Source organism: Acipenser ruthenus, chromosome 21, assembly GCF_902713425.1.
Source record: "Acipenser ruthenus chromosome 21, fAciRut3.2 maternal haplotype, whole genome shotgun sequence".
In the NCBI taxonomy this organism is placed as follows: Eukaryota; Metazoa; Chordata; class Actinopteri; order Acipenseriformes; family Acipenseridae; genus Acipenser; species Acipenser ruthenus.
Genome location: NC_081209.1, coordinates 3,805,062 through 3,824,129, shown reverse-complemented (window position 1 = coordinate 3,824,129; position 19,068 = coordinate 3,805,062). Strand labels below are relative to the sequence as shown.

Sequence of the window (19,068 nt, the reverse complement as noted above, 5' to 3'; positions counted from 1 at the left end):
GAAGCCCATGCTGCTGTCTGTAGGAGCAGGCGTGTGCTGTTTGTCTTGGAAAGAGTGGCATAATCGCTGAACTGCTTTCAAGATGGGAAGAGCTGGCTTGTGTCCCTGCACCTGGGCAACAGACTGCACAGTTTACTTTCTAACTAATGTTAATACAGAGTAGAGGAGCTGTAGAAGGAACTGCAGTCAATTCCTTATCAAGCAGCCACAGATGACAATGGCAGTCATTTACCCACACAGGCACAGCAGCCGTTCTCTTCAAGGGCAGAGTTCCTAACCCTGGTCCTGGGAACCCACTGTGCCTTCTGGTTTTCACTTCTCACTTCCTTAATTGAACTATCCATTACTTTAAGTAGGCCTTTAGATTGTTTTCAGCGGTTAAACAGTTGGAGATTTCAAGTTAACTATACAATTTTATAAGTAACTTAAGGCAACTTTTTAGGAGCTGACAACAATTAAAAGGTCCGATTAAGCACATTATTATTTAAATTAAGGGTTTAATTAAGCAATTGAAGTTGGAATGAAAACCAGAAGACACACTGGGGACCCAGAACCAGGATTGGGAAACCCTGTGCTAGGGTAACCATGTGACTCGATGTTCACTGGGACAGTTTGGGACAGTTCAGGCTTTTCAACTCACATCGCAGTGCATTCTGGTACAATTTACAGCTGGACTACACTTACCAGAATGCATTGTGGTGCAAGTTTAAAAGCCTGAACTGGTCCTTTGAACATGGAGTCATACGGTCACCCTACTTGAAATGCTTTGAGTGAAAATAATTATATTTTAAAAAATCAGCTCAACGGTAAAACAGGGCTTGTGAGGATGTAGTGATGCTATGAGAGACATGGACGTGTTTAGACGTGGTTAGCAGTGGTAATATATTGCACAAAGACTCCAAGGAATGTAGTTTCATTTAACAAACATACATGGGAGTAGACAACCCATGAACATGAAACGAGAGAAGGATGGCCCGGAGGAACATTAAAGAGGTCAAGTTTACGGGAGGGCTTCATAGGCGTGCAACAGGTACTAGCTGGGGTGTACAGTTATAATAATCATTGCATTTGATACAGTAAACACGTTGTTAAAATGCAGGAAGATGACAGGCAGACATTGCTCAATAGCACTGTAGGTCTGTTGCCTTTATATTATTGTACGCCTTTAATAGCATTCATATTATAAACGCTTGTTTAATGTATACGAATGTGCCTCATAAAGAAAAACCCGCTGTAGATGTTCTGTCCCTTTTAATGCGACCGGCGATCCATCATACGTCATAACAAAGAGACTCTCCGCTAGAGGTCACTTTAAACACCACGTGGTTTTCTAGCTGGTGAAAAAAGCCCCACTATAAACACGTAGTAGATTTATTAACCAGGTTACATTGAATATTCACCTGGGGAAGGGGATTCCATTCATTTTGAAAGGTCATTTGTGTGGAGAGGGAGTGGGAGAATAGCCCTTTTCGATTGTGTAGGTAACTGCGGTTTGCGGAGGTATCTGTTGGTGTGTGTTCTTGTTTTGTACCCGAGGATGAACAGTGTAGGGGAGGGATGCACGGAGCTCAAACGGGAATACGATCAGTGTTTTAACCGCTGGTTTGCAGAAAAGTTTCTCAAGGGAGATCGGAGCGGCGATCCCTGCATTGAAATGTTCAAGAACTACCAACAGTGTGTGCAGGTAAACAGTGCGGTTATTACTGAACACTTCCAAACACAGCATCGGAGCTATTATTTTAACCTTATGCTTAAAAAAAATGCTTATCTTTGTGTCGATACTAGACTTGATCATAAGGTACCGAATGCCAAGAACGACCACATTAAAAAAATATATACAGCAAGTTCTGCTGTATGTAACACACCCACATCGATAATCGTGGACTGCGTTAACAACTGCTTACTGTTCAAACAGTGTCTGAAATGTGTACGTTCAGTGGCGTTGTTTATAAGAATTGCCGTTATTGTGACCGTAATTGATTTTCAATGTATTTATCCAATTACAGAAAGCCATCAAAGACAAGGACATCCCGATTGAAGGGGTCGAGTTCATGGGACCCAACAAGGAGAAACCTGGAAGTTGACTTTGACATTTAAGCGACCCCCAGCAAAACATTTCAGCAAGCTCCAGTGGACAACTCCAGTGGACATCAGTTTGAATGGGTTGATTTCAGTGTTTAAAACATTGTAAAGGCTGTCCTGTTAGGTCTTGTTAATTGCATGTGAAGAATCGAGAAGAAAAACGTTGTTAATGCAAATACTATTCTGTACATAATGTTAGCTGTATAGAATCATAGGGAGACCCCTATATAGGACCATGTATTCTTTCTTTGACGCTCTGTGGAGGAGCCCTGCTGTGTTGTGGACCCAAGATCTTTCAAACAGAACAATACGAGACTGTTTTTTAAAAATAGAAAGTAAAGATAATGCTTATTAAATGTCGTTTTTATTGTGTAGCCCGGATTTGGAGTCGTCCCCATTTCAGAGCTGCAATGTTCTATGATCCTGTTTAAGATTTGGTTCCTTGGTGTCTGTTTACCAACAGGCTGTGTTATTTGTCTGGGTTGTTTACATTTGTAATTGATATTTCCCAGTCCTTGTACACATAATGTTAACTCTGATTTTATTTATTTTTTGTTTCAGATTGTGTTTTTGTGAGAATGTTTTACAGAAAATATTAGTGTACCACAAACAAATGTTCTGCACACACACACACACACCCCGATTTCACACAGCACTTACATTACACCATCACACATGCACAGTTTTGGATATTATTAAACGTTTTATTAGAAAACCCTCTTTTATCTGCTGGAGATAAACCGGTGAACTACACGGTCTCATCAGCAATGCCTTGCATCCTGAGAGGTGCAGGACACGTGTTCAGTTAGTGTCCTGGCATTAGGTCGATAGCTAGGTGTTTCAATCAATATTTAATATTTCTGGTTTGCTGGAACAACGGGCGCTTTCACTCTAGCTTTTAACAGAATAGGTATGGACAGATTTAGGATCTAATAGTGCTTTGATAAATACATGTTTATTTGCTAACTGGAACAAAACAGTGTAATAAAACATTTCCTGCACTTACCATGCCTTTAACATTTAATTACTAGCGATCTCAGTTTTGTCCAGATGTGAGAGACGGGTGTGTGTGTGTGTGTGTGTGTAGAGTGACTGTTTTCTCACCAATAAAGGTTTGTTACCTGCTGCTGCTGTGATGTGTTTTTTTTCTTTTGCATATCATTATGCTGTAAAATAGCCTGCCAGCCAGTCATGTGTCACATCCTGGTACTTTTGCTGGTATCATTTAGCATCAATATTTTAAAAATTAAGTGTGCTTGACCTCTTTAAGACACTCTTAAATGTAAACATGTTATTTGTGTTTGTGATTCTCATTAAAAGACCGCAAGGTTTGAGTTTGACAGCCCTTGAGTTTTTTTTTGTCTTTGTAAAACTGCAGCCCCTTGTGGAGAAATTAAAGTACTGCTGTGAAATGTAACCTCAGCGGTTTCAGATTGTTTTTTCATTTGAATATTGTGCATTTTTAGTTGAGAATATATTTTATAGAAGTTTGAATCGATTTTGTATGATATTGTAATTATTTGTTTTTATAAAAATGAACCGCCCGAACAGGGACTTGAACCCTGGACCCTCAGATTAAAAGTCTGATGCTCTACCGACTGAGCTATCCGGGCTCTGTCATATAGTACCGAAAGGGGTCCATATATCCTACAATATAATATAATGTTTAAACATTTCTATATAAAATCTTTGAGAGCAAACGATTAGGGAAAAAAAGAAACATTACAAGAATTCGTTCTGTTCTGCAAGTGTGGACATCGGTTTATATATTTATTTTAAAAGCACATCCTGCCCTACTTCAATCTGTACTAGGGGTCGCTCAACTTCTGCATGGTTTCTTGTAAACGTGCTAGTAGGGAAACTTAGGATCCTGTTAATGAATGAATATATATATGTATGTGATGTGTTGAATATATTTATTTATGATATACTGGAGTAGTGTTTGGAATGTCATCCAAATCTTTGAGATTCCTGATTTTTAGCGGTTCACGCTCGAAGTTGTTATTGAGGCCTGCCAGTCCGCGGTGTGGAGTTCTTAGATGTCCTGGAGGAGAGTTTGTTGCAGGGGGCTGGAGTCTTCGTTTGTGCTGTCGGTTACATCACACAGCTTCCACCACTGACGGTTCCAAAACAAAGGTAAGCAAGCTGTAAAACTGAACGTAAACCGATTATATCTTTTAAAAGTTTAAAGCTACACATTTGTTAACCCCTTAAGTAAATTGTAATAATAGGTTTAGCCTTGATATAATCTATTATAATTGTGATGTTGTGATACTAACAGTCTAAGGTCCGTAAATCTAATCTAAAAGTGAATGTATAATAATATATTCTTGCGTTTGGCGAGTCATTTTAGGTTTTGAACCTTCTGGGTCTCAGTTACAGTTGTGTTGTTTATTTACAGGTGCCTCAGAGCCCGACATGGGAACCGGTTAGCGAGAGCCAGCTTCCCCCGGTAAGGTCTGCGTCTCTAAAAATATAACAATAACCTGAATGGATAAGGCTATTTAATTATACTGTTACCAACACTGGCTATGAGACACCCTATGAGGATTAAACAAGTCATCTTAGACTAAAGACCGTTTGATGATCAAACTACTGGGGACTGACATACCAGTGTAGGGTCCATTTTCATGGAATTACTGTTTTGATAAATTCTGAGCATTTCTGAACTATCTTGGTCTTAATCTAGATATTAATGATTCAGATATTTATTTCATGTATAAAAAGCTCAAGGAAATGATGTTATGGTGTATTAGAAAAACAATGCTTTATTTGACTGGGTAAGGGTTTGCTCTTGAGGAATTCAGAATCCACTTGCACTGTGGGGACACAGAATGGCCCTTATAATGAACGTTTCAGCAGTAAGAAGAATGTAGTTAAAAAGGACAACAAATGCAAATATGGCATTTATTATGTTTTCAACATTTACAAATAAAACCTGCAATTTATCATTATCAGGACATCCATTCAACTGTAAGTAACTGGCTTAGTTTGTCTAGGTCTGTTATGCATGTAGGTGAAGACAGACCACTTCAGCATGTACTGATGTGTGCTGTATGTGCAATGGTGACACTGCACCCCTCCCCAGGTTACTAGGGTGTCCCCAGATCTTGTGGATCGACTGGAGCGTCTAGCGTTGGTGGATTTCAGGAACCAAGAGGGTGTGGCTAGGCTGGAGAAAGCAATCCGATTTGCTGATCAGCTCCATGTTGTTGACACTGAGGGGGTGGAGCCTATGGATTCTGTGCTTGAGGACAGGTAAGAGGTGCAGTGAGGAACACAAGTGTGTGAAAGAGGTAGTGGAAGACTACACCTGGTATGACTATTGAATAACAATGTGGTGCTCGAGGAAGGCAGGTGAAAAACAAGGACCTTTTATATTTCAATTCATTTAACCGGATTTTGCAGTGTCGTTGAATTGCTCAATGTGTTGTGTACACTGCTCAGTACTGTTCATCACTAAAATGTATACCTGGTACTCTTGCAGGCAGCTGTACTTGCAGCAGGACTGTGTGAGGGAAGGGAACTGTGCAGAACAGCTGCTACGTACCTCCAGACGCACTGTGGAGGAATACTTTGTGGCCCCACCAGGTGAGAAATCCAGCACAAGGAGAAATAGTTGGGAGTTATAAAAAACAATTAAATAAGAAATGCTTCCTGCATTGTTGTTTTGTTTTAAATGTAATTGTTTCAGCATTTACAGAATGAATTAGATGTGTTTACAAACACCTCGAATATGTAATTAAGTATACAGCCAGACTAATCTGCCATGCAATACAAAACAAATTCCCAGCAGACTGACAGCTTGGTGTTTCCTTTTCAGGGAACATCCCCCTACCAGAACGAGATGAAAGAAGCAGTTTACTGAAGAACTCTGAATTGTGACTGGATCCAGAATCAAGTTTCTACATTCAGGCAACTTAGTCTGAAGGTTAATCATCTTAGGAATTTATCCAGCAGAGGAATGACAATTACACTGTTCAAATTCAGTACAATACCCATGCAACAGATATCGGACAACTATGATGAAAAACCCACAAATGTATTATGTCCCATACATTAATATGTAAAAAAAAAAAATCCAGATGTAGTGAAAAAAGACTCTACTAAATAAAAAGAAAAATAAAAGGGAGTGATTGCTGGTATCCAGTGCTTCGTGAATCCAGGCTGCATATCCGTTCATTGATAGAAACTGCTAGCAACTGATGGACTCCCATCAGTAGCACATCCAAGTAGAAATAAAGTATACAGCACCCTGTTTTAACAGTAATGAAGGGTTGTAATTTCAACATTCTTTTAAACCAATTAGTCTTTTCCAAAATCTTCAGGAAAGAACAAAATGTAATCTACATTTAATAAATAAATACCAGGGCAGACAGATTTTTTTTTATTTTTAAAAAGGTGTTTATTTAGCGTTTGTTCAATATTTATTTTAGCCAGATTTCATTAATTGACTTAAAAAAATGTAATTGATAAATGCCAACTTGTGTGATTTAATCTTTAAAAATAATTATAAAAACCGAAGGTGCTTCCTACACAATCCTAGCGGTTTTCTTAAACAGATTTTATTAGTGAGCAAATCACGTGTAGAGTAATCCGCTGTGTACCTGCCCATCCCATAGCTGCCCGTCGTGTTTATCCACCGTCATCAAGCTCTTCAGCAACGTCACCCACATGTACAGCGCTAATGCAACATGGCTACAGGAAAGCAAAAGCACGTTTTGTTCCCCCCCCCCCCCCCCGCCCCTGTAAACCTATGCATTTTGCTACTGTGTAAATGACCAGACACTATTGCAAGTGTACACAGCACTGTGGCAGGGCAGGAGCCCTTCACATGAAGAGGGTTTTTTGTGTAAATGCATATTGTAAGTAGTGTGTATTTATTGTAATTAATGAAGTACCTGACGCTCCTGGGAGAGCCTGCCTGTTGTGTGTGATTACCAGGTGTGGAATCTAATCAGCAGGTAGGTGTGTTCCAGCAGGGCAGCAGGTATAAAAAAGGTATAGGCAAAACCAAAGCCAACTGGGCTAAAGAAGCTGCAGTTTACCAACGTGTGTGTGTGTGGATGCTACCGTTGCTGGTAGTGTCGCCTGGGCGGTTCAGTGTGTTGATATGTAAATAAATCCTGTTTGCCTGCAGGGCGTATCAATTTCAACCTCCGTCTTGATCTCCTGCCTGTCACTCAGCAGCAATTGCACGCACCCACATGGCTGCCCTGTCACAAGCATTAATACTCTGTACCTTTGTAAACAAGGGATTTAGGGGCGCTACCTAATAAAAGCTGAATTTCAAAACAATAATTGTGTAAATATAGTAATTGTTACAGTTGTGTAATGGTATTTAAATCAGGATTCATTTATCTGACTTTTTACATATCTGCCCTAACTCTGGTCCAGATATGCAACGGACTGCTGTATTCCTTTTACTGGAAATTGAAACGCTGCTTACACAGACCTACACCCCCTTAACATTTATCTTTAGTACAAATAAAAAAACCTGAGAAATATTAAAAATGTTTTGTTTTTTTATTTAAAAAGAAAAAAAAAAAACTAAAATATAACACAGCACTTCAGTGTCTAGAGACAGAAGCCAACAGCCACCATCCAGGAGACAGGATTGTCCTAAAAATGAGACAACGCCAGATTCTAAGAGGGGAGAGTTCTGTGTCCCATACCTGTGTCCATTTCAGAAGCTGTGATACTTTATTCCAAAACGTTGGATATCCAGAGAGGTCAAAGCAATGCAATCTATTATAGACACACAAATCAACCTCTGAAGCAAACTAAAGGGAAAGATATCTGGCGACTGGATAGCGACTGGAGCCTCTGAGGGACAACCCTGATAGTGGAATGTAAATTACTGACAGACCCCCCCAAAAAAATAAAATTAAGAAAAAAAAAAAAAAAAAATCCCTTCTCCCACAAAAACAAAGCCACCCTCCAGCTGCTGCCGTCCTGCTTCTGCTCTTTACCGGTAGTGGCGGGGTGGGGGGCTGCTGCGCTGCCGGGCTGGGGGGGGGCTGTGACGGGACAGAGAGCGTCGCCTGGGCGGAGGGGACTGGTAGCGAGGAGACCCCCGGCTCTGGTACGGGGAGTATCGACCCCTAGATCTGGAGCGAGACCGGGACCGGGAGCGGCCCCAGCTTGAACTCCTCTCGCCATGGACCCGGATAAAAGCCGTCTCCCCCTGCAGGACAGGAGAGGACTCACAGTTAACACAGCAGGGTCAGGGTAATTAAAAATGAAGGACTAGCCGCTTGTATCCAGTGGAAATGTATCATTTGATCAGATTATAAAATCTAACTCTAACCCTCTGAAAGACTCGTACTTGTATATACAATAACTTTGCTAAAACACTCTAGGATCAACGTCCTTGGGTTTGAATAAGATTTTATTTAGTAAATAAGTTAACAACCTGTATCCTACTCCCATACAGAACTAGTAAATAACCCATTTCCAAAACTGAAAAATTAATGTTTAATCTGGCCTCACCAACCAATATTATACATGCAACGTTAGAAGAATTGCTTGTTTTTGACCAATAGTTATGGGTTATTAAATAGTTTGTTTGTATTAGAAAGGTGAATATTACTAAATGCAAAAATCATTTGTAGATGGTTTATATAAAAAACCAAGACACTAACTGCTTTGAATAGGCTGACAAAGCACAACATGTGCCTCACACAGCAAGCATGACATTTCCACTGACCTGGTGTGATCGGAACTCGGTCCTGTCCAGCCTGCGCAGTGCGTACTCCATATCCTCCCGACGCAAGAACTCCACCACACCCTCCCCATCACGCTGCACATCAGCAAAGCACACGTCCCCAGCCTCCCTCATGTGATCCTTCAGGTCCTGCCAGCTCCCAGAGGGGGGTAAACCTGGGGGGGGGGGGGGGGGGGGGGGGGGGGGGGTGAAGAGACCAATTCCATGAGAGCCCCTCTCTTGTGCCAACACATTTGTATTTAAGTGCCTAGAAGTCAGGTAGACCTGTTGAAGTGGTTGTTGGCAAACTGTATATATATATATTAGTTGAGTTGTATGGGGGGGGGGGGGCGGGGGGAGTGCTAGATACATGTCTCCAACTAGTTGCTCGAGAAGACTGAAGAACAATTGCACAGCCTGCAGTTTAACGCAAAAGGGACTGTCCACGCAAAAGAAGTTTCAAAGACAGGGAGAAGATGAATCCCATCAATTCAAGTACACACCTGTAACTATGACCCGGAACTCTGATCTTCGAGACGGGGGTCCAAACCTGCCCCGGGGAGCTCCCCCCGCCATAGGGCCATTAAATTTAGAGGATGAGGAACGTGGGTACTCCACACGCAGCTTGGAGTCTCCAAAGCCATACCCATTCCTTCCATGCACTGCATCCTCTGCGTCCCTAAAGAGAGGGGAAAAATAAATTAAATCCACTGCATGGGTTGTATGATTAACAAGATATAGGAACGGTTCTCATTATAAAAGTGGTGTTGTTGAAAATACGTTTACTGGCTGCTCCCCTTCCCATTTCCTTTTACCACTGCAAATGTATTCTCATAAATGTTTACATCCCTCTCCAAAACTAAGGAATTCCCATTGCACTAGTTAGATACCAAATGTTAGACCAGTGACGTCCATCCTGTGGCTCTATCCCAGCCCAGGTCATTGTTCCAATCACTGAATGGACTGTAACAACCACCAGACCATGCCTGACACTTTGCAATGTACTGTGCAGAGCCCCTCATTTCTCACCCCCCATCACTCTTACCTTGGGTCCTCAAACCGGACGAAGGCGAAAGGGATGGTGCCCCTGTTGTTCTTCAGCTCAATGTCCCGGATCTTCCCATACTTGTAGAAGAGATCCTCCACGTCACGCTCCTGCACATCAGCTGGAAGGTTCCCCACGTAGATTCTCCCATCCCCCATGGTTCAGCTGGGACCTGCCCTGTTTACAAAGGTGTGGGGTGATTGATGCACCATACAAGCCATGTTTTCAGTTTGATCATTTACCACTTCAACATCTCAGTTTTTATGCCGTACAATTCCGAGTTGGCAGTTTCCCACATTCTTTCACAATTCACATTTGTGCCCAATACACGTTTGTTTGTATTTGTGTGTGTGTGTATATATATATATTAGATCAAAGAGCCAGCTGCCCAACGTTTCAATATGTTGTACATATCTTTAAGGGAGCATGTGTTTGAATCAAATTATTGGAGGTATTTATAGGTGTCTGGCATCATGACAACAACTTGTTAGTTTATATTCAAATCCATGATTTATTCTAACATGATGTAATGATGTTCTATTTATTGTGACATCATTTTCTTAAAATGTATTAATTTTAATTAATATCTTATATAAACTTGTATTTATATTATCATGCAATGCTGGCTCTGAGGATCAGTCTTGATTTGGCCTCCCCAGCGCATCAGCATGCACAACTATTGAATGAATTTTGTTTATTTAAATGTTATATTTATTGGAGTTAATTAGTTCATTCTTTTCTGTTGAGTCCCGCTGGTATATACATATTACACACAACAGGCAGGGAGCAGGATTAATGCAGTATATCCCAGACTATTGAAACTCCAGTGCAGAAGTGGACCAGCTTTGAGCACCTTTTCAACAAGCAATATTTGCATAAGTACATTTTACAACAATGTTTTTGAAGGAAAAAAAAAAACATTCAATTAAGGATTATGAATTGTCAAATCATAAAAAGCCACACGTTGAACAAAAACACCTTGCAAAAGACGAATGCATTCCACTGCACAGGAAGGAGGAAGGCAGTATTGGTACCGTTTGTTCATCCACCTATTTCTTTATTCGTTTTATTTTAATGTCAAGAACAACGGTACAACCTACAACTAGTGTGTCAGCCTATATGTTTAGCCTTAATTGTGATCTATTGTACTGTATATATTTTCATTTCGTTACTTTTAGCCTTGTATACTTTGAAGATATGTTGGACACAGTACAAAAGGTTAAAATCTTGTTTAAACTACCATACTAACACAAACAGCAACGAAAGGTGCAATTTAAACACCAAGGTAAACAGCTATATTATAAGCACGTCGACTACTACGAGCAATTGGGTATTGATAAAATGGTGGGGTTCTGCACGGCCGTGCCTGCATACAGCTCCCCTCCCCCACGTGTTTCTATGGATTAAAAATACAATGTTATCACAAGGCTTCAAACTAAAGTTTAAAATACTTACTACAGCATTACAGTAACCGTATTTAAGTATTAAAATGTGCCCCGCGCCTAACTGTAGATAGCTATTGTTTATGAAAAAAAACCCGCTTGTGTGCACCCCGGGAATTTCTCGGCCTTGCCATCGACTCTGACCCACCAGTTCCGGAGATGTTGTTTGGAAGAAGCACGCCGCACGGAAAGCGTGTTTTTACCCAGAAAAGGAAACCGGACTGGCCCGTGTTTAATACAACGGGTGCTTACCATTCTAGGCTCGTGTTTTATTTTGCTAATTGATAGAGGGGAGCGCATTTTTTGCACACCGTAATTAAAAACAGTTTCACTTTTGAATCGCCGCCTTCCTTCCTTCCTTCATTCGTTAGTTATATCCTTTGTTAAGATTTACTTCGGGTTACGTTACTCCGATCAGTCGTCGGAAATAACTCCTTGCGTGCGGTTTCTACTGACTAGCACTCGTTATTAATGCATTTCGGTCGTTTTTATTACAAATCTTCTCTCCTACCTGTGTCTGTTTCGTATGTTTATTAGTGATCCTCTTCTCAGGTAGGCTCTCGCTTCCCCCGGAGCAGGAAATACAAGCCTGGCCGCCTTCTCTTCCCTTCGCCCGCCTCCTCAGAGGTCATAAAGAAGATGGTGCGTGTCACCGCCCTCATTTTACTATTCCGTAAATACGCCTCTTATCGGTTGGTACGGACCCCTATTTGCATCTTTATAAAGATTTTAAAACTACCAAATCTCCATATTTTCTCCTCCACCTCCAAATTGATATATCAACTGCTTCCTTTCAACTAATACATAACTTTATGGTGTTTGCAGACTGTGAATCAGTATTTACTCTTTACAGATGCAATGTGGTTATAAACTGTGGTATATGTACAAGTATGTAATAATTATCACTGAAGGTATGGGAATGCGTTGTGGGTTTAGATGTTTGCATATATAAATGTTAAAGATGTTTACATATATAAATGTTAAAGTTATATATTTGAGAATGTTTCTATTGTAAGATTGTATGTATATTATTTAAAAATGTAATCAAAATATTTATTTAAAAAAAAAAGAAAGCTGAAAAAAGTAATTCAACTTAACAGGTGTAGGAAACAAATGATGGACAAGATCCTAGGGTTATCATTGTGCAAATATTTTATGCCACCACTGCACACATTGTCCATATTTATCACAATTTTAGTTTGTTTTGTTATTTGGTAAAACCACTCTGAGACTATGAGGATAGGCACTATAATTAAAACCCTAGGCAACATCTCATACACAGGTAAACAGATGGGTGCTGGAGAGGTGCCTGATTTCAATTAGTTACTGGGACAAATACCAGCAATTAAGCTCTTGTCCAAATATGTTTTTTTTTTTTTTAAAGTGCATTACCTTATTGAAGACTGAGCCAGCCATCATTCGATTCCACGTGTCAGTATTGCAGGAAATGCTACCACAACCACCAGACTTTACTTTTATACGTTGCAGTTTGTCTAGTAGAAGATACTGGTTGTCCCATTGGTTTTGTTCAATTGATTAATTCAAATGTTCAGCCACTAGGTGGAGACCGTGCATTCTGAACACTTAGTACCACGGTATTATATAAAAAAAACAAAAAAAAAAAAAACACAGGCATTTATTTGTATATGGCTTATTTTATTGTATTGTTTTATTAATAGTTTGTCTGTACATTTTTTAAAATATATTTTCAACCACTTACATATATCTCTGCAACACAGTTAGCCCTCAGCGCACTTTTGTTTCATCAGAAAGCATTCCAGATTGATTAGCGGCTCCAACAGGTTTAGCTGCCAGGACACCTGACATCTTCCGTCCACATTGAGAGTCACGACATCAAACAGCTGCACTCCTTCACTTCTCCAGCAGTAGCAGCTTTTGAACGGCATGCATGCCCCATTGGTTGCAGTTTCCAGTATGGGAGACAGGAGCTCAAATGAAGTCTCTTATCTGCACAGTTGTTCTACATTCAGCTACGCGTCTGTATCTATTGTGTTGGTGCATCTGAGACCCTGTTGTTTTGTCAAGGTTGTTAGTCCCCTCTATTTTGCAAGTTTGCAAAACCTACTGTTTATGATATTGCCCAATTAACCAAACCTGCACATCACTGGACCATCACAACTGTAAATGCATTGCTCTGTTCAAACATGAACAATGGTGTTTTAATACAGAAATGATCCGTCAAGCTTACACTCCACAGTACATACCATAGCTGAAAATGAATTGTATTGTGTAACCTTTCGATGGTGAATCTCGAGTTCTGGAGGAGTGCTGTGACACACTGGTAATAATGAACACACGCTTGACAGGAGCTCCATGTCATCTCTGCTGCACGGTTGACAGGAAATGGTTTGCAGTAGTGTGAGCAGTACAGCGTCGCAGTTATACTAGCATGGGTAATCAATAGAGATGTGGTTTATTCCTTTGCAGCTTGGCTGTACATTTGAATGAATAGCACACATGAAAGGAATAATGAATAAGGGATAGTTTGTTCAGAGCTGTCATTTTATAGCATTTTACAGCCCTGGGAAATCCCCCCTGATTGTATCCACCATCTGTGTTTAGGGTTGAGCCAGGGATACTCATGAATATGTGCTTGATGCAATCCAAGGCAAATCCCTAGTGCTTTAAAATGCCCCCAATACAATCCAGCTGTGGCTTACCCTAGCGGGGTACAGGATCAAATCAACCCCATAATAAAACAGTTTTAACAGGGAGCTGGTCATAATAGAGGTATACAGATTGTCTTCAGTTTGGAATGAGCATACAGGTCTTAATGGTGTGCTGTTCTGTATAGCAGGCTGTTTACAAAGACAGAGTCCGATTCCACAAGGTAGTACTTCCATTCCTGGAGTGCACTCCCTGGCAGCCTGTTGGAATTTGATATCAGCTGCAGACTCAAATCCACTTCGACAGCTTGTACTACTTAATTTCTGTTTCCGTTTTCTTCTCGTTTGAATAGCTTTCAATGTATTGCATCAACCCTTTGTGCATTATGACATCATCCTTTTGAGGCTTGCATCAGGAATTCCCCTCTTGCTGTTTTGCATTTCATCTCTGTGCTGGCGTGTGATTGGCTGTGCTTGTCGCTGGTCTGAATTGTGTGCTTATGCTGTATTCCAGAACGCCCTTGAGATGTTGATACTAATCTGGCTTCCCATTCTGGTTAATCAAGAAAGAACTAAAAGAAAAAAAAACAGTGCACTGTGTCAGGTGCCCTGAGAGCTTCTGTATAAGCAGGGAAATGCATCTTGATCATACTGGAGTACAGATCAGTCCTCTGCACCATGATGATGCATCACACAGTTGCACCGACTCAATACTGCTTTTAAATATGAGATCAAACTATGACGCAGTCAAGCAGACAAACATTATTTGCATTCTTCTCACTATAGTATTTGTTTAAAAGCATTATAAATACCTGGTCTAAAAATAAGTGCAGATAATCGTGCAAGGGGGTTTCCAGCATCAGGCTAGGAAAAGGTAAGTGTCAGCTCGCTGTGGTTTTGAGGAAAGGGAGGAGATCTGGAGTTACCCTGAGCACGCAGGTAAGAGTGTCCGCGGATACAGGCACATGCTCTCTCCCTGCTCAGCAATCAACCTGCAATCTACTGGTACTGTGGACAAGATTCACAACGACAAAGCATTCAGCTTCAGTGCTTACTAAGCAAGGCTTTCAGTCCAGGTCAAGATATCCTTATTAATTCATGAGCAGCACTTGAATCCAGCTTACGTCACATGCGTTATAGGAAATACTACAAAGAAAGTCATCTTTGACAAACATTTCAATGCGGGGATGGAAATAAGACTCCCATTGCCTAGCAGGTGGATCCATTCCAGGTTTAATAAGACTCACCTGAGCTGGTTACCTATACACTGTGGCTAATCAGGCTCCTAGTAAAACCTGGAATGGGTGTAACTGCTATGCAATAGGAGTGTTAATTCTTGATTCAGAGGTGAAGGTTCGCTATTTGGTAGTTTTTGGGAGAAGGAAGTCAAAGAGCAACAACAGATGTTGTGTAGGTGTCTGAACATGTGACCTGTTTAAAGAGCACACACAAGCAAGCACGCACGCACACACACACACACACACACAGAAACACTGCCAGGTCCAGATAAACCTTTTCTTTTCATTAGGGGATTTTGTTGTCATGGCTCTTTAAGAATTCCCTGGGCAGGAATCTTTCAGCCAAAATGATTGGACAGCTCTAGTCTATGTCAATACCGTGTTCATTATGTGAAAACTTGATTTGATAAATGCTTATTTTCTAAACATTGATGAAATGGAGCCAGATTAACCACCCATGTTTACTTTCATCCCGAACTCATGAGCACACTGTCCCGGGGGCGGATAATCACCTAATGTGTACACATTATTAATACAAACTAATAGGGCAGTTATTGCAATGAAACTGTTAAACAAACAGGTCTGATTATGTTATCCCGGACTTGAGACACAGAGCGGCCGGAGAAATGGAAACCGAAAGTCTGCTGAGTTTGAAAACCGAATCTTCCAGCATTATGATGAAAACAAGAGGGCGGAGCTAAGGGGAAATCAACTGTTTAAAACACAGAGGCGAATAGCGGACAGGGCAGAGAGAAGGACCTGAAGCAGCGCACCTGAACTAAACTGGGAGCAGAAAAACTAAGAGAGAGAACAATACAACCCGCCGTCAATATTACATTACCGCACGAGAGACAACACCGTCTAACTCTAACTTAGGTATGCAGTGTGATATTTTTATTACCGTTATTATTATTATTTTTTTAAAATTTATTCTTAAAGTATGTATTGCAACACCTTAGAGTTAACAAACTGGAAAGACAGTAGGCTGGGCACGTGCACTAAAAGGTTAGATGTGTCTAAAAGTAGCCTATACTACACCGTTACATTTATTTCAAAATATCACAATATTAGTTATAATTACAATGAGATTTGAACGTGCTATATCGATTCACGTATTTTGAATGATGATGTAATTAGCATATCTCTCTATGAAGCAACTTTGTTCTATAATAGTTACACATTAAATACGTTATAATACTAATAGCTATATTTTGGGGTTGAATCGTTTTTTATCGGGATAAACTCTAAAATCAAAGTCTTTGTCAATTACTAGTGTCCCTAAATCCGAATTGAACGTGTAATATAGTCCGGGAGTCACTATAGCGGAGGCAGCGCGGTCCTGTGCGCTCTTCCTTTAGGTGATTTTACAGAAGAGAGAGGCTGAGGTGCTGTTTGGCTTAGTGCTTAGAGCTGAGGGACTGGGAAGCAGTGTGACTTATTACGTAGACTTAAGGGACTGGCTCTTATTGGTTAGAGCTGAGGGAGTGGGAGGCGGAATGGAATAGGGATTCGATCTGAGAGACTGGGAGGCAGGCTAGTGTAATAGTAAACATATTTTCTCCTGAACTGAAAAACCTAAACTAAATGAGATGATAACAACTGATCACCCTATAGTTCCGCACATCTAAATAATGAACGCATCCTCATTCTCTTTCTCTCCTATCCGCAGCGCTTATCCTCGAAGTGAAGATGCAGATTAAAGTAACGACCTTGACGGGGACTTGTTACCCCGTGGAAATGGATCCCAGCGCCACAGTGGGGCAGTTGAAGCAGGAGATCGAGCGTCGATTCAGTGTTCCACCGTTTATGGAACTGGCGATGCAGAAGAACGGGCACAAAGACCTGGAAGACGAGGGGAGGCGGCTGAGCGAGTGCGGGCTGGAGCACGGAGACACCGTGGTGATGGTGGTCACCGAGCCAAAGTCCATGCAAGTCTTCTTGCGGAATGACAAAGGCAAGACGCATACATACGACATCTTCCCGGGGGAGACGGTCACCGAGTTCCGGCAGAAGGTTTATCGGGTGGAAAAGGTTCCACCGGATCAACAGGTGCTCCTCTATGAATCCAAGCCGCTTCAAGACGGCAGGAAATTGGAGGATTATAACATCAGGCCCCATACTACCATCACCTTGAACCTGCGTCTGAGAGGAGGCTAAGTGCAGCGCTGCGTCCAGTGCCTTCCAGAGATGCTTATCATCTTTGAATTACACCATGGACCTGATCTATAAAAGCACAATTACAGTGCTACTGATTATCCTTAATACAGTGACTGTGGAGCTGCGTATGACTTAATTGTTTAGCATTTACATAACATACTGTAAACAACCCCCCCCCCCCTCACAAAAAAATAATATATATATATATACAAGTTTATGACATTTTTGTTTTGTTGTTTCTTTTAAGTTGTTATTTGTGTATTAAAATACTTGCTGCATTCCCTAAGCTAAGGGGTTATATAACGTGGTTGGCATCCCCCAGCACAGACGTTAAAGACCACCTTTCTTAAAAAAAAAAAATGATTGCACTTACTTGTGAATGCTTGCTAGTTTGCACAATGCCATTGGCCGGGCTGGCCGCCCGTTTCCTTTTCTGTCCTTTTCTGAGAGATTCAGCTGATCAGGGCCATGCAGCTCTCCTGTTGCAGTGATTCTGTGAAAATGTGGTGCATCTGCTGGGTGTCAAGGATCGTAACACCTGTCTGCAACAGCTAATGTGTCCCTGTTTTAAAAATGATATATTTTGAGTGTGTAACGTTTTACTTTTGTATAGATTTGCAATGAAATAAAAATTTATAAAAAAAAAAAAAGAGTGAATCTGTTTCATCTAGGTTGACTCTTACTGAACATGTGAGTGTGGGGATGGGGGGTGGGGATGGGGTCCGGGTGAGGGTGGGTGGGAATGGGGTGGGGATGGGGTCCGGGTGAGGGTGGGTGGGGATGGGGTGGGGATGGGGTGCGGGTGAGGGTGGAGGGATGGGGCTATACACAGAACTTGTTGAATGGTTAATTTTATAAATCAGAATGAACTTCTCATCTCTCCTCGTTGAAAAGGGGGTCATGAACTGTAAACCTGGTTTTAAGTAATCTTTAGATAAACAGCTCTTAACAAAATAGTCAAAGTGAACAGAGCCCTGGATGTAATATTGAATTACAACCTGAAACGTCATGTATCTGAACACCACTCTTTAAAGTTTAACATTTAAAATACTACTACTACAACAACTACTACTACTACTACTACTACTACTACTACTACTACTACTACTACTACTACTACTACTACTACTACTAATAATAATAGTACTACTACTACTAATAGCATCACCAAATCAAAATGTATATTTAGTATCACATAAAATGGAGCACTGCTTGAGTTCAAGATGGGCTCTTCACAAATGAAGAGAGTTATGTTATGATCAATGCCTGTGTGTTCACGCATTATCTTTCTCAATTACTTAAACTTTGTTAGTTTAAGCAACAACTTCAGCACACACGCTATCTCAGAAGCAGGAGTGTTTACTTCTGTATTTATGAAGTTTGAGGAGAAACGGCAGTAAAGTATGATGTCCACTCAAAGCTGAAACATCGGTGAGCGCAGATCAGCCTAAATGAGCCTCTTTAATAACAGGGGTTTAGGCAACTAAGGGGGGATCTGATGAACCTCCACACAGAGGTAAAGACACTGGAGTTGAATACCGTTTTACATAGCTGGGATAGCCCTGATTGCTTTAAGCACCTACCCTGCATACCCCAGGACACTTTATACTGAACGGTACTACTTGATATGCCATGTAAATATCTCATAAGAAAGTATTAAACATATTTGAACACCCTGGAGTGTGTTTTTGAGTCTATAAAACGGCACCTTTCACCCTTCACCCTATTATATATATATATATATCTATATATCTATATATCTATCTATATA

At 40.8% G+C, this 19,068-nt stretch overlaps 4 protein-coding genes and 1 non-coding gene across 5 annotated transcripts; 3 read left to right on the top strand and 2 right to left on the bottom strand.

Moving 5' to 3' along the window:
• Positions 1-1,145: 1,145 nt before the first annotated feature.
• Positions 1,146-3,208, top strand: LOC117426990 (TP53-regulated inhibitor of apoptosis 1-like). Its single transcript, XM_034045288.3, has 2 exons — positions 1,146-1,684; positions 2,007-3,208. The coding sequence occupies exons 1-2, from the start codon at positions 1,538-1,540 to the stop codon at positions 2,082-2,084; spliced, it is 225 nt and encodes a 74-aa protein (XP_033901179.1). The 5' UTR covers positions 1,146-1,537; the 3' UTR covers positions 2,085-3,208.
• Positions 3,209-3,622: 414 nt separating this feature from the next.
• trnak-uuu (transfer RNA lysine (anticodon UUU)) lies at positions 3,623-3,695 on the bottom strand. The gene has a single exon. It is a non-coding gene; the product is annotated as a tRNA-Lys (tRNA).
• Positions 3,696-3,863: 168 nt separating this feature from the next.
• Positions 3,864-6,214, top strand: LOC117963190 (glutamyl-tRNA(Gln) amidotransferase subunit C, mitochondrial-like). Its single transcript, XM_034902249.2, has 5 exons — positions 3,864-4,218; positions 4,484-4,534; positions 5,171-5,340; positions 5,570-5,673; positions 5,906-6,214. Exons 1-5 carry the CDS (start codon positions 4,030-4,032, stop codon positions 5,965-5,967), a joined length of 576 nt encoding a protein of 191 aa, XP_034758140.2. The 5' UTR covers positions 3,864-4,029; the 3' UTR covers positions 5,968-6,214.
• A 1,375-nt stretch (positions 6,215-7,589) lies between these two features.
• On the bottom strand, positions 7,590-11,924 carry LOC117963189 (serine/arginine-rich splicing factor 9-like). Its single transcript, XM_034902248.2, has 5 exons — positions 11,787-11,924; positions 9,834-10,010; positions 9,292-9,467; positions 8,792-8,964; positions 7,590-8,269 (listed from the first exon to the last, which is right to left on the bottom strand). Exons 2-5 carry the CDS (start codon positions 9,989-9,991, stop codon positions 8,051-8,053), a joined length of 726 nt encoding a protein of 241 aa, XP_034758139.1. The 5' UTR covers positions 9,992-10,010; positions 11,787-11,924; the 3' UTR covers positions 7,590-8,050.
• Positions 11,925-15,864: 3,940 nt separating this feature from the next.
• LOC117426290 (uncharacterized) lies at positions 15,865-17,492 on the top strand. Its single transcript, XM_034043726.3, has 2 exons — positions 15,865-16,016; positions 16,810-17,492. The coding sequence occupies exon 2, from the start codon at positions 16,830-16,832 to the stop codon at positions 17,295-17,297; it is 468 nt and encodes a 155-aa protein (XP_033899617.3). The 5' UTR covers positions 15,865-16,016; positions 16,810-16,829; the 3' UTR covers positions 17,298-17,492.
• Positions 17,493-19,068: the final 1,576 nt, after the last annotated feature.

What these genes read in the sequence shown, in the direction of transcription:
- LOC117963190 (XM_034902249.2), top strand. Translation starts at nt 4,030, where the DNA reads ATGTCATCCAAATCTTTGAGATTCCTGATTTTTAGCGGTTCACGCTCG. An exon ending in GCGAGAGCCAGCTTCCCCCG is followed by an intron (nt 4,535 to 5,170) that starts GTAAGGTCTGCG and finishes ACCCCTCCCCAG; the next exon opens with GTTACTAGGGTGTCCCCAGA. An exon ending in GATTCTGTGCTTGAGGACAG is followed by an intron (nt 5,341 to 5,569) that starts GTAAGAGGTGCA and finishes GTACTCTTGCAG; the next exon opens with GCAGCTGTACTTGCAGCAGG.
- LOC117426290 (XM_034043726.3), top strand. Translation starts at nt 16,830, where the DNA reads ATGCAGATTAAAGTAACGACCTTGACGGGGACTTGTTACCCCGTGGAA.
- LOC117426990 (XM_034045288.3), top strand. Translation starts at nt 1,538, where the DNA reads ATGAACAGTGTAGGGGAGGGATGCACGGAGCTCAAACGGGAATACGAT. An exon ending in ACTACCAACAGTGTGTGCAG is followed by an intron (nt 1,685 to 2,006) that starts GTAAACAGTGCG and finishes ATCCAATTACAG; the next exon opens with AAAGCCATCAAAGACAAGGA.
- LOC117963189 (XM_034902248.2), bottom strand. Translation starts at nt 9,991, where the DNA reads ATGGGGGATGGGAGAATCTACGTGGGGAACCTTCCAGCTGATGTGCAG. An exon ending in GTTCCGGGTCATAGTTACAG is followed by an intron (nt 8,965 to 9,291) that starts GTGTGTACTTGA and finishes CCCCCCCCCCAG; the next exon opens with GTTTACCCCCCTCTGGGAGC. An exon ending in CCGAGTTCCGATCACACCAG is followed by an intron (nt 8,270 to 8,791) that starts GTCAGTGGAAAT and finishes CCTGTCCTGCAG; the next exon opens with GGGGAGACGGCTTTTATCCG.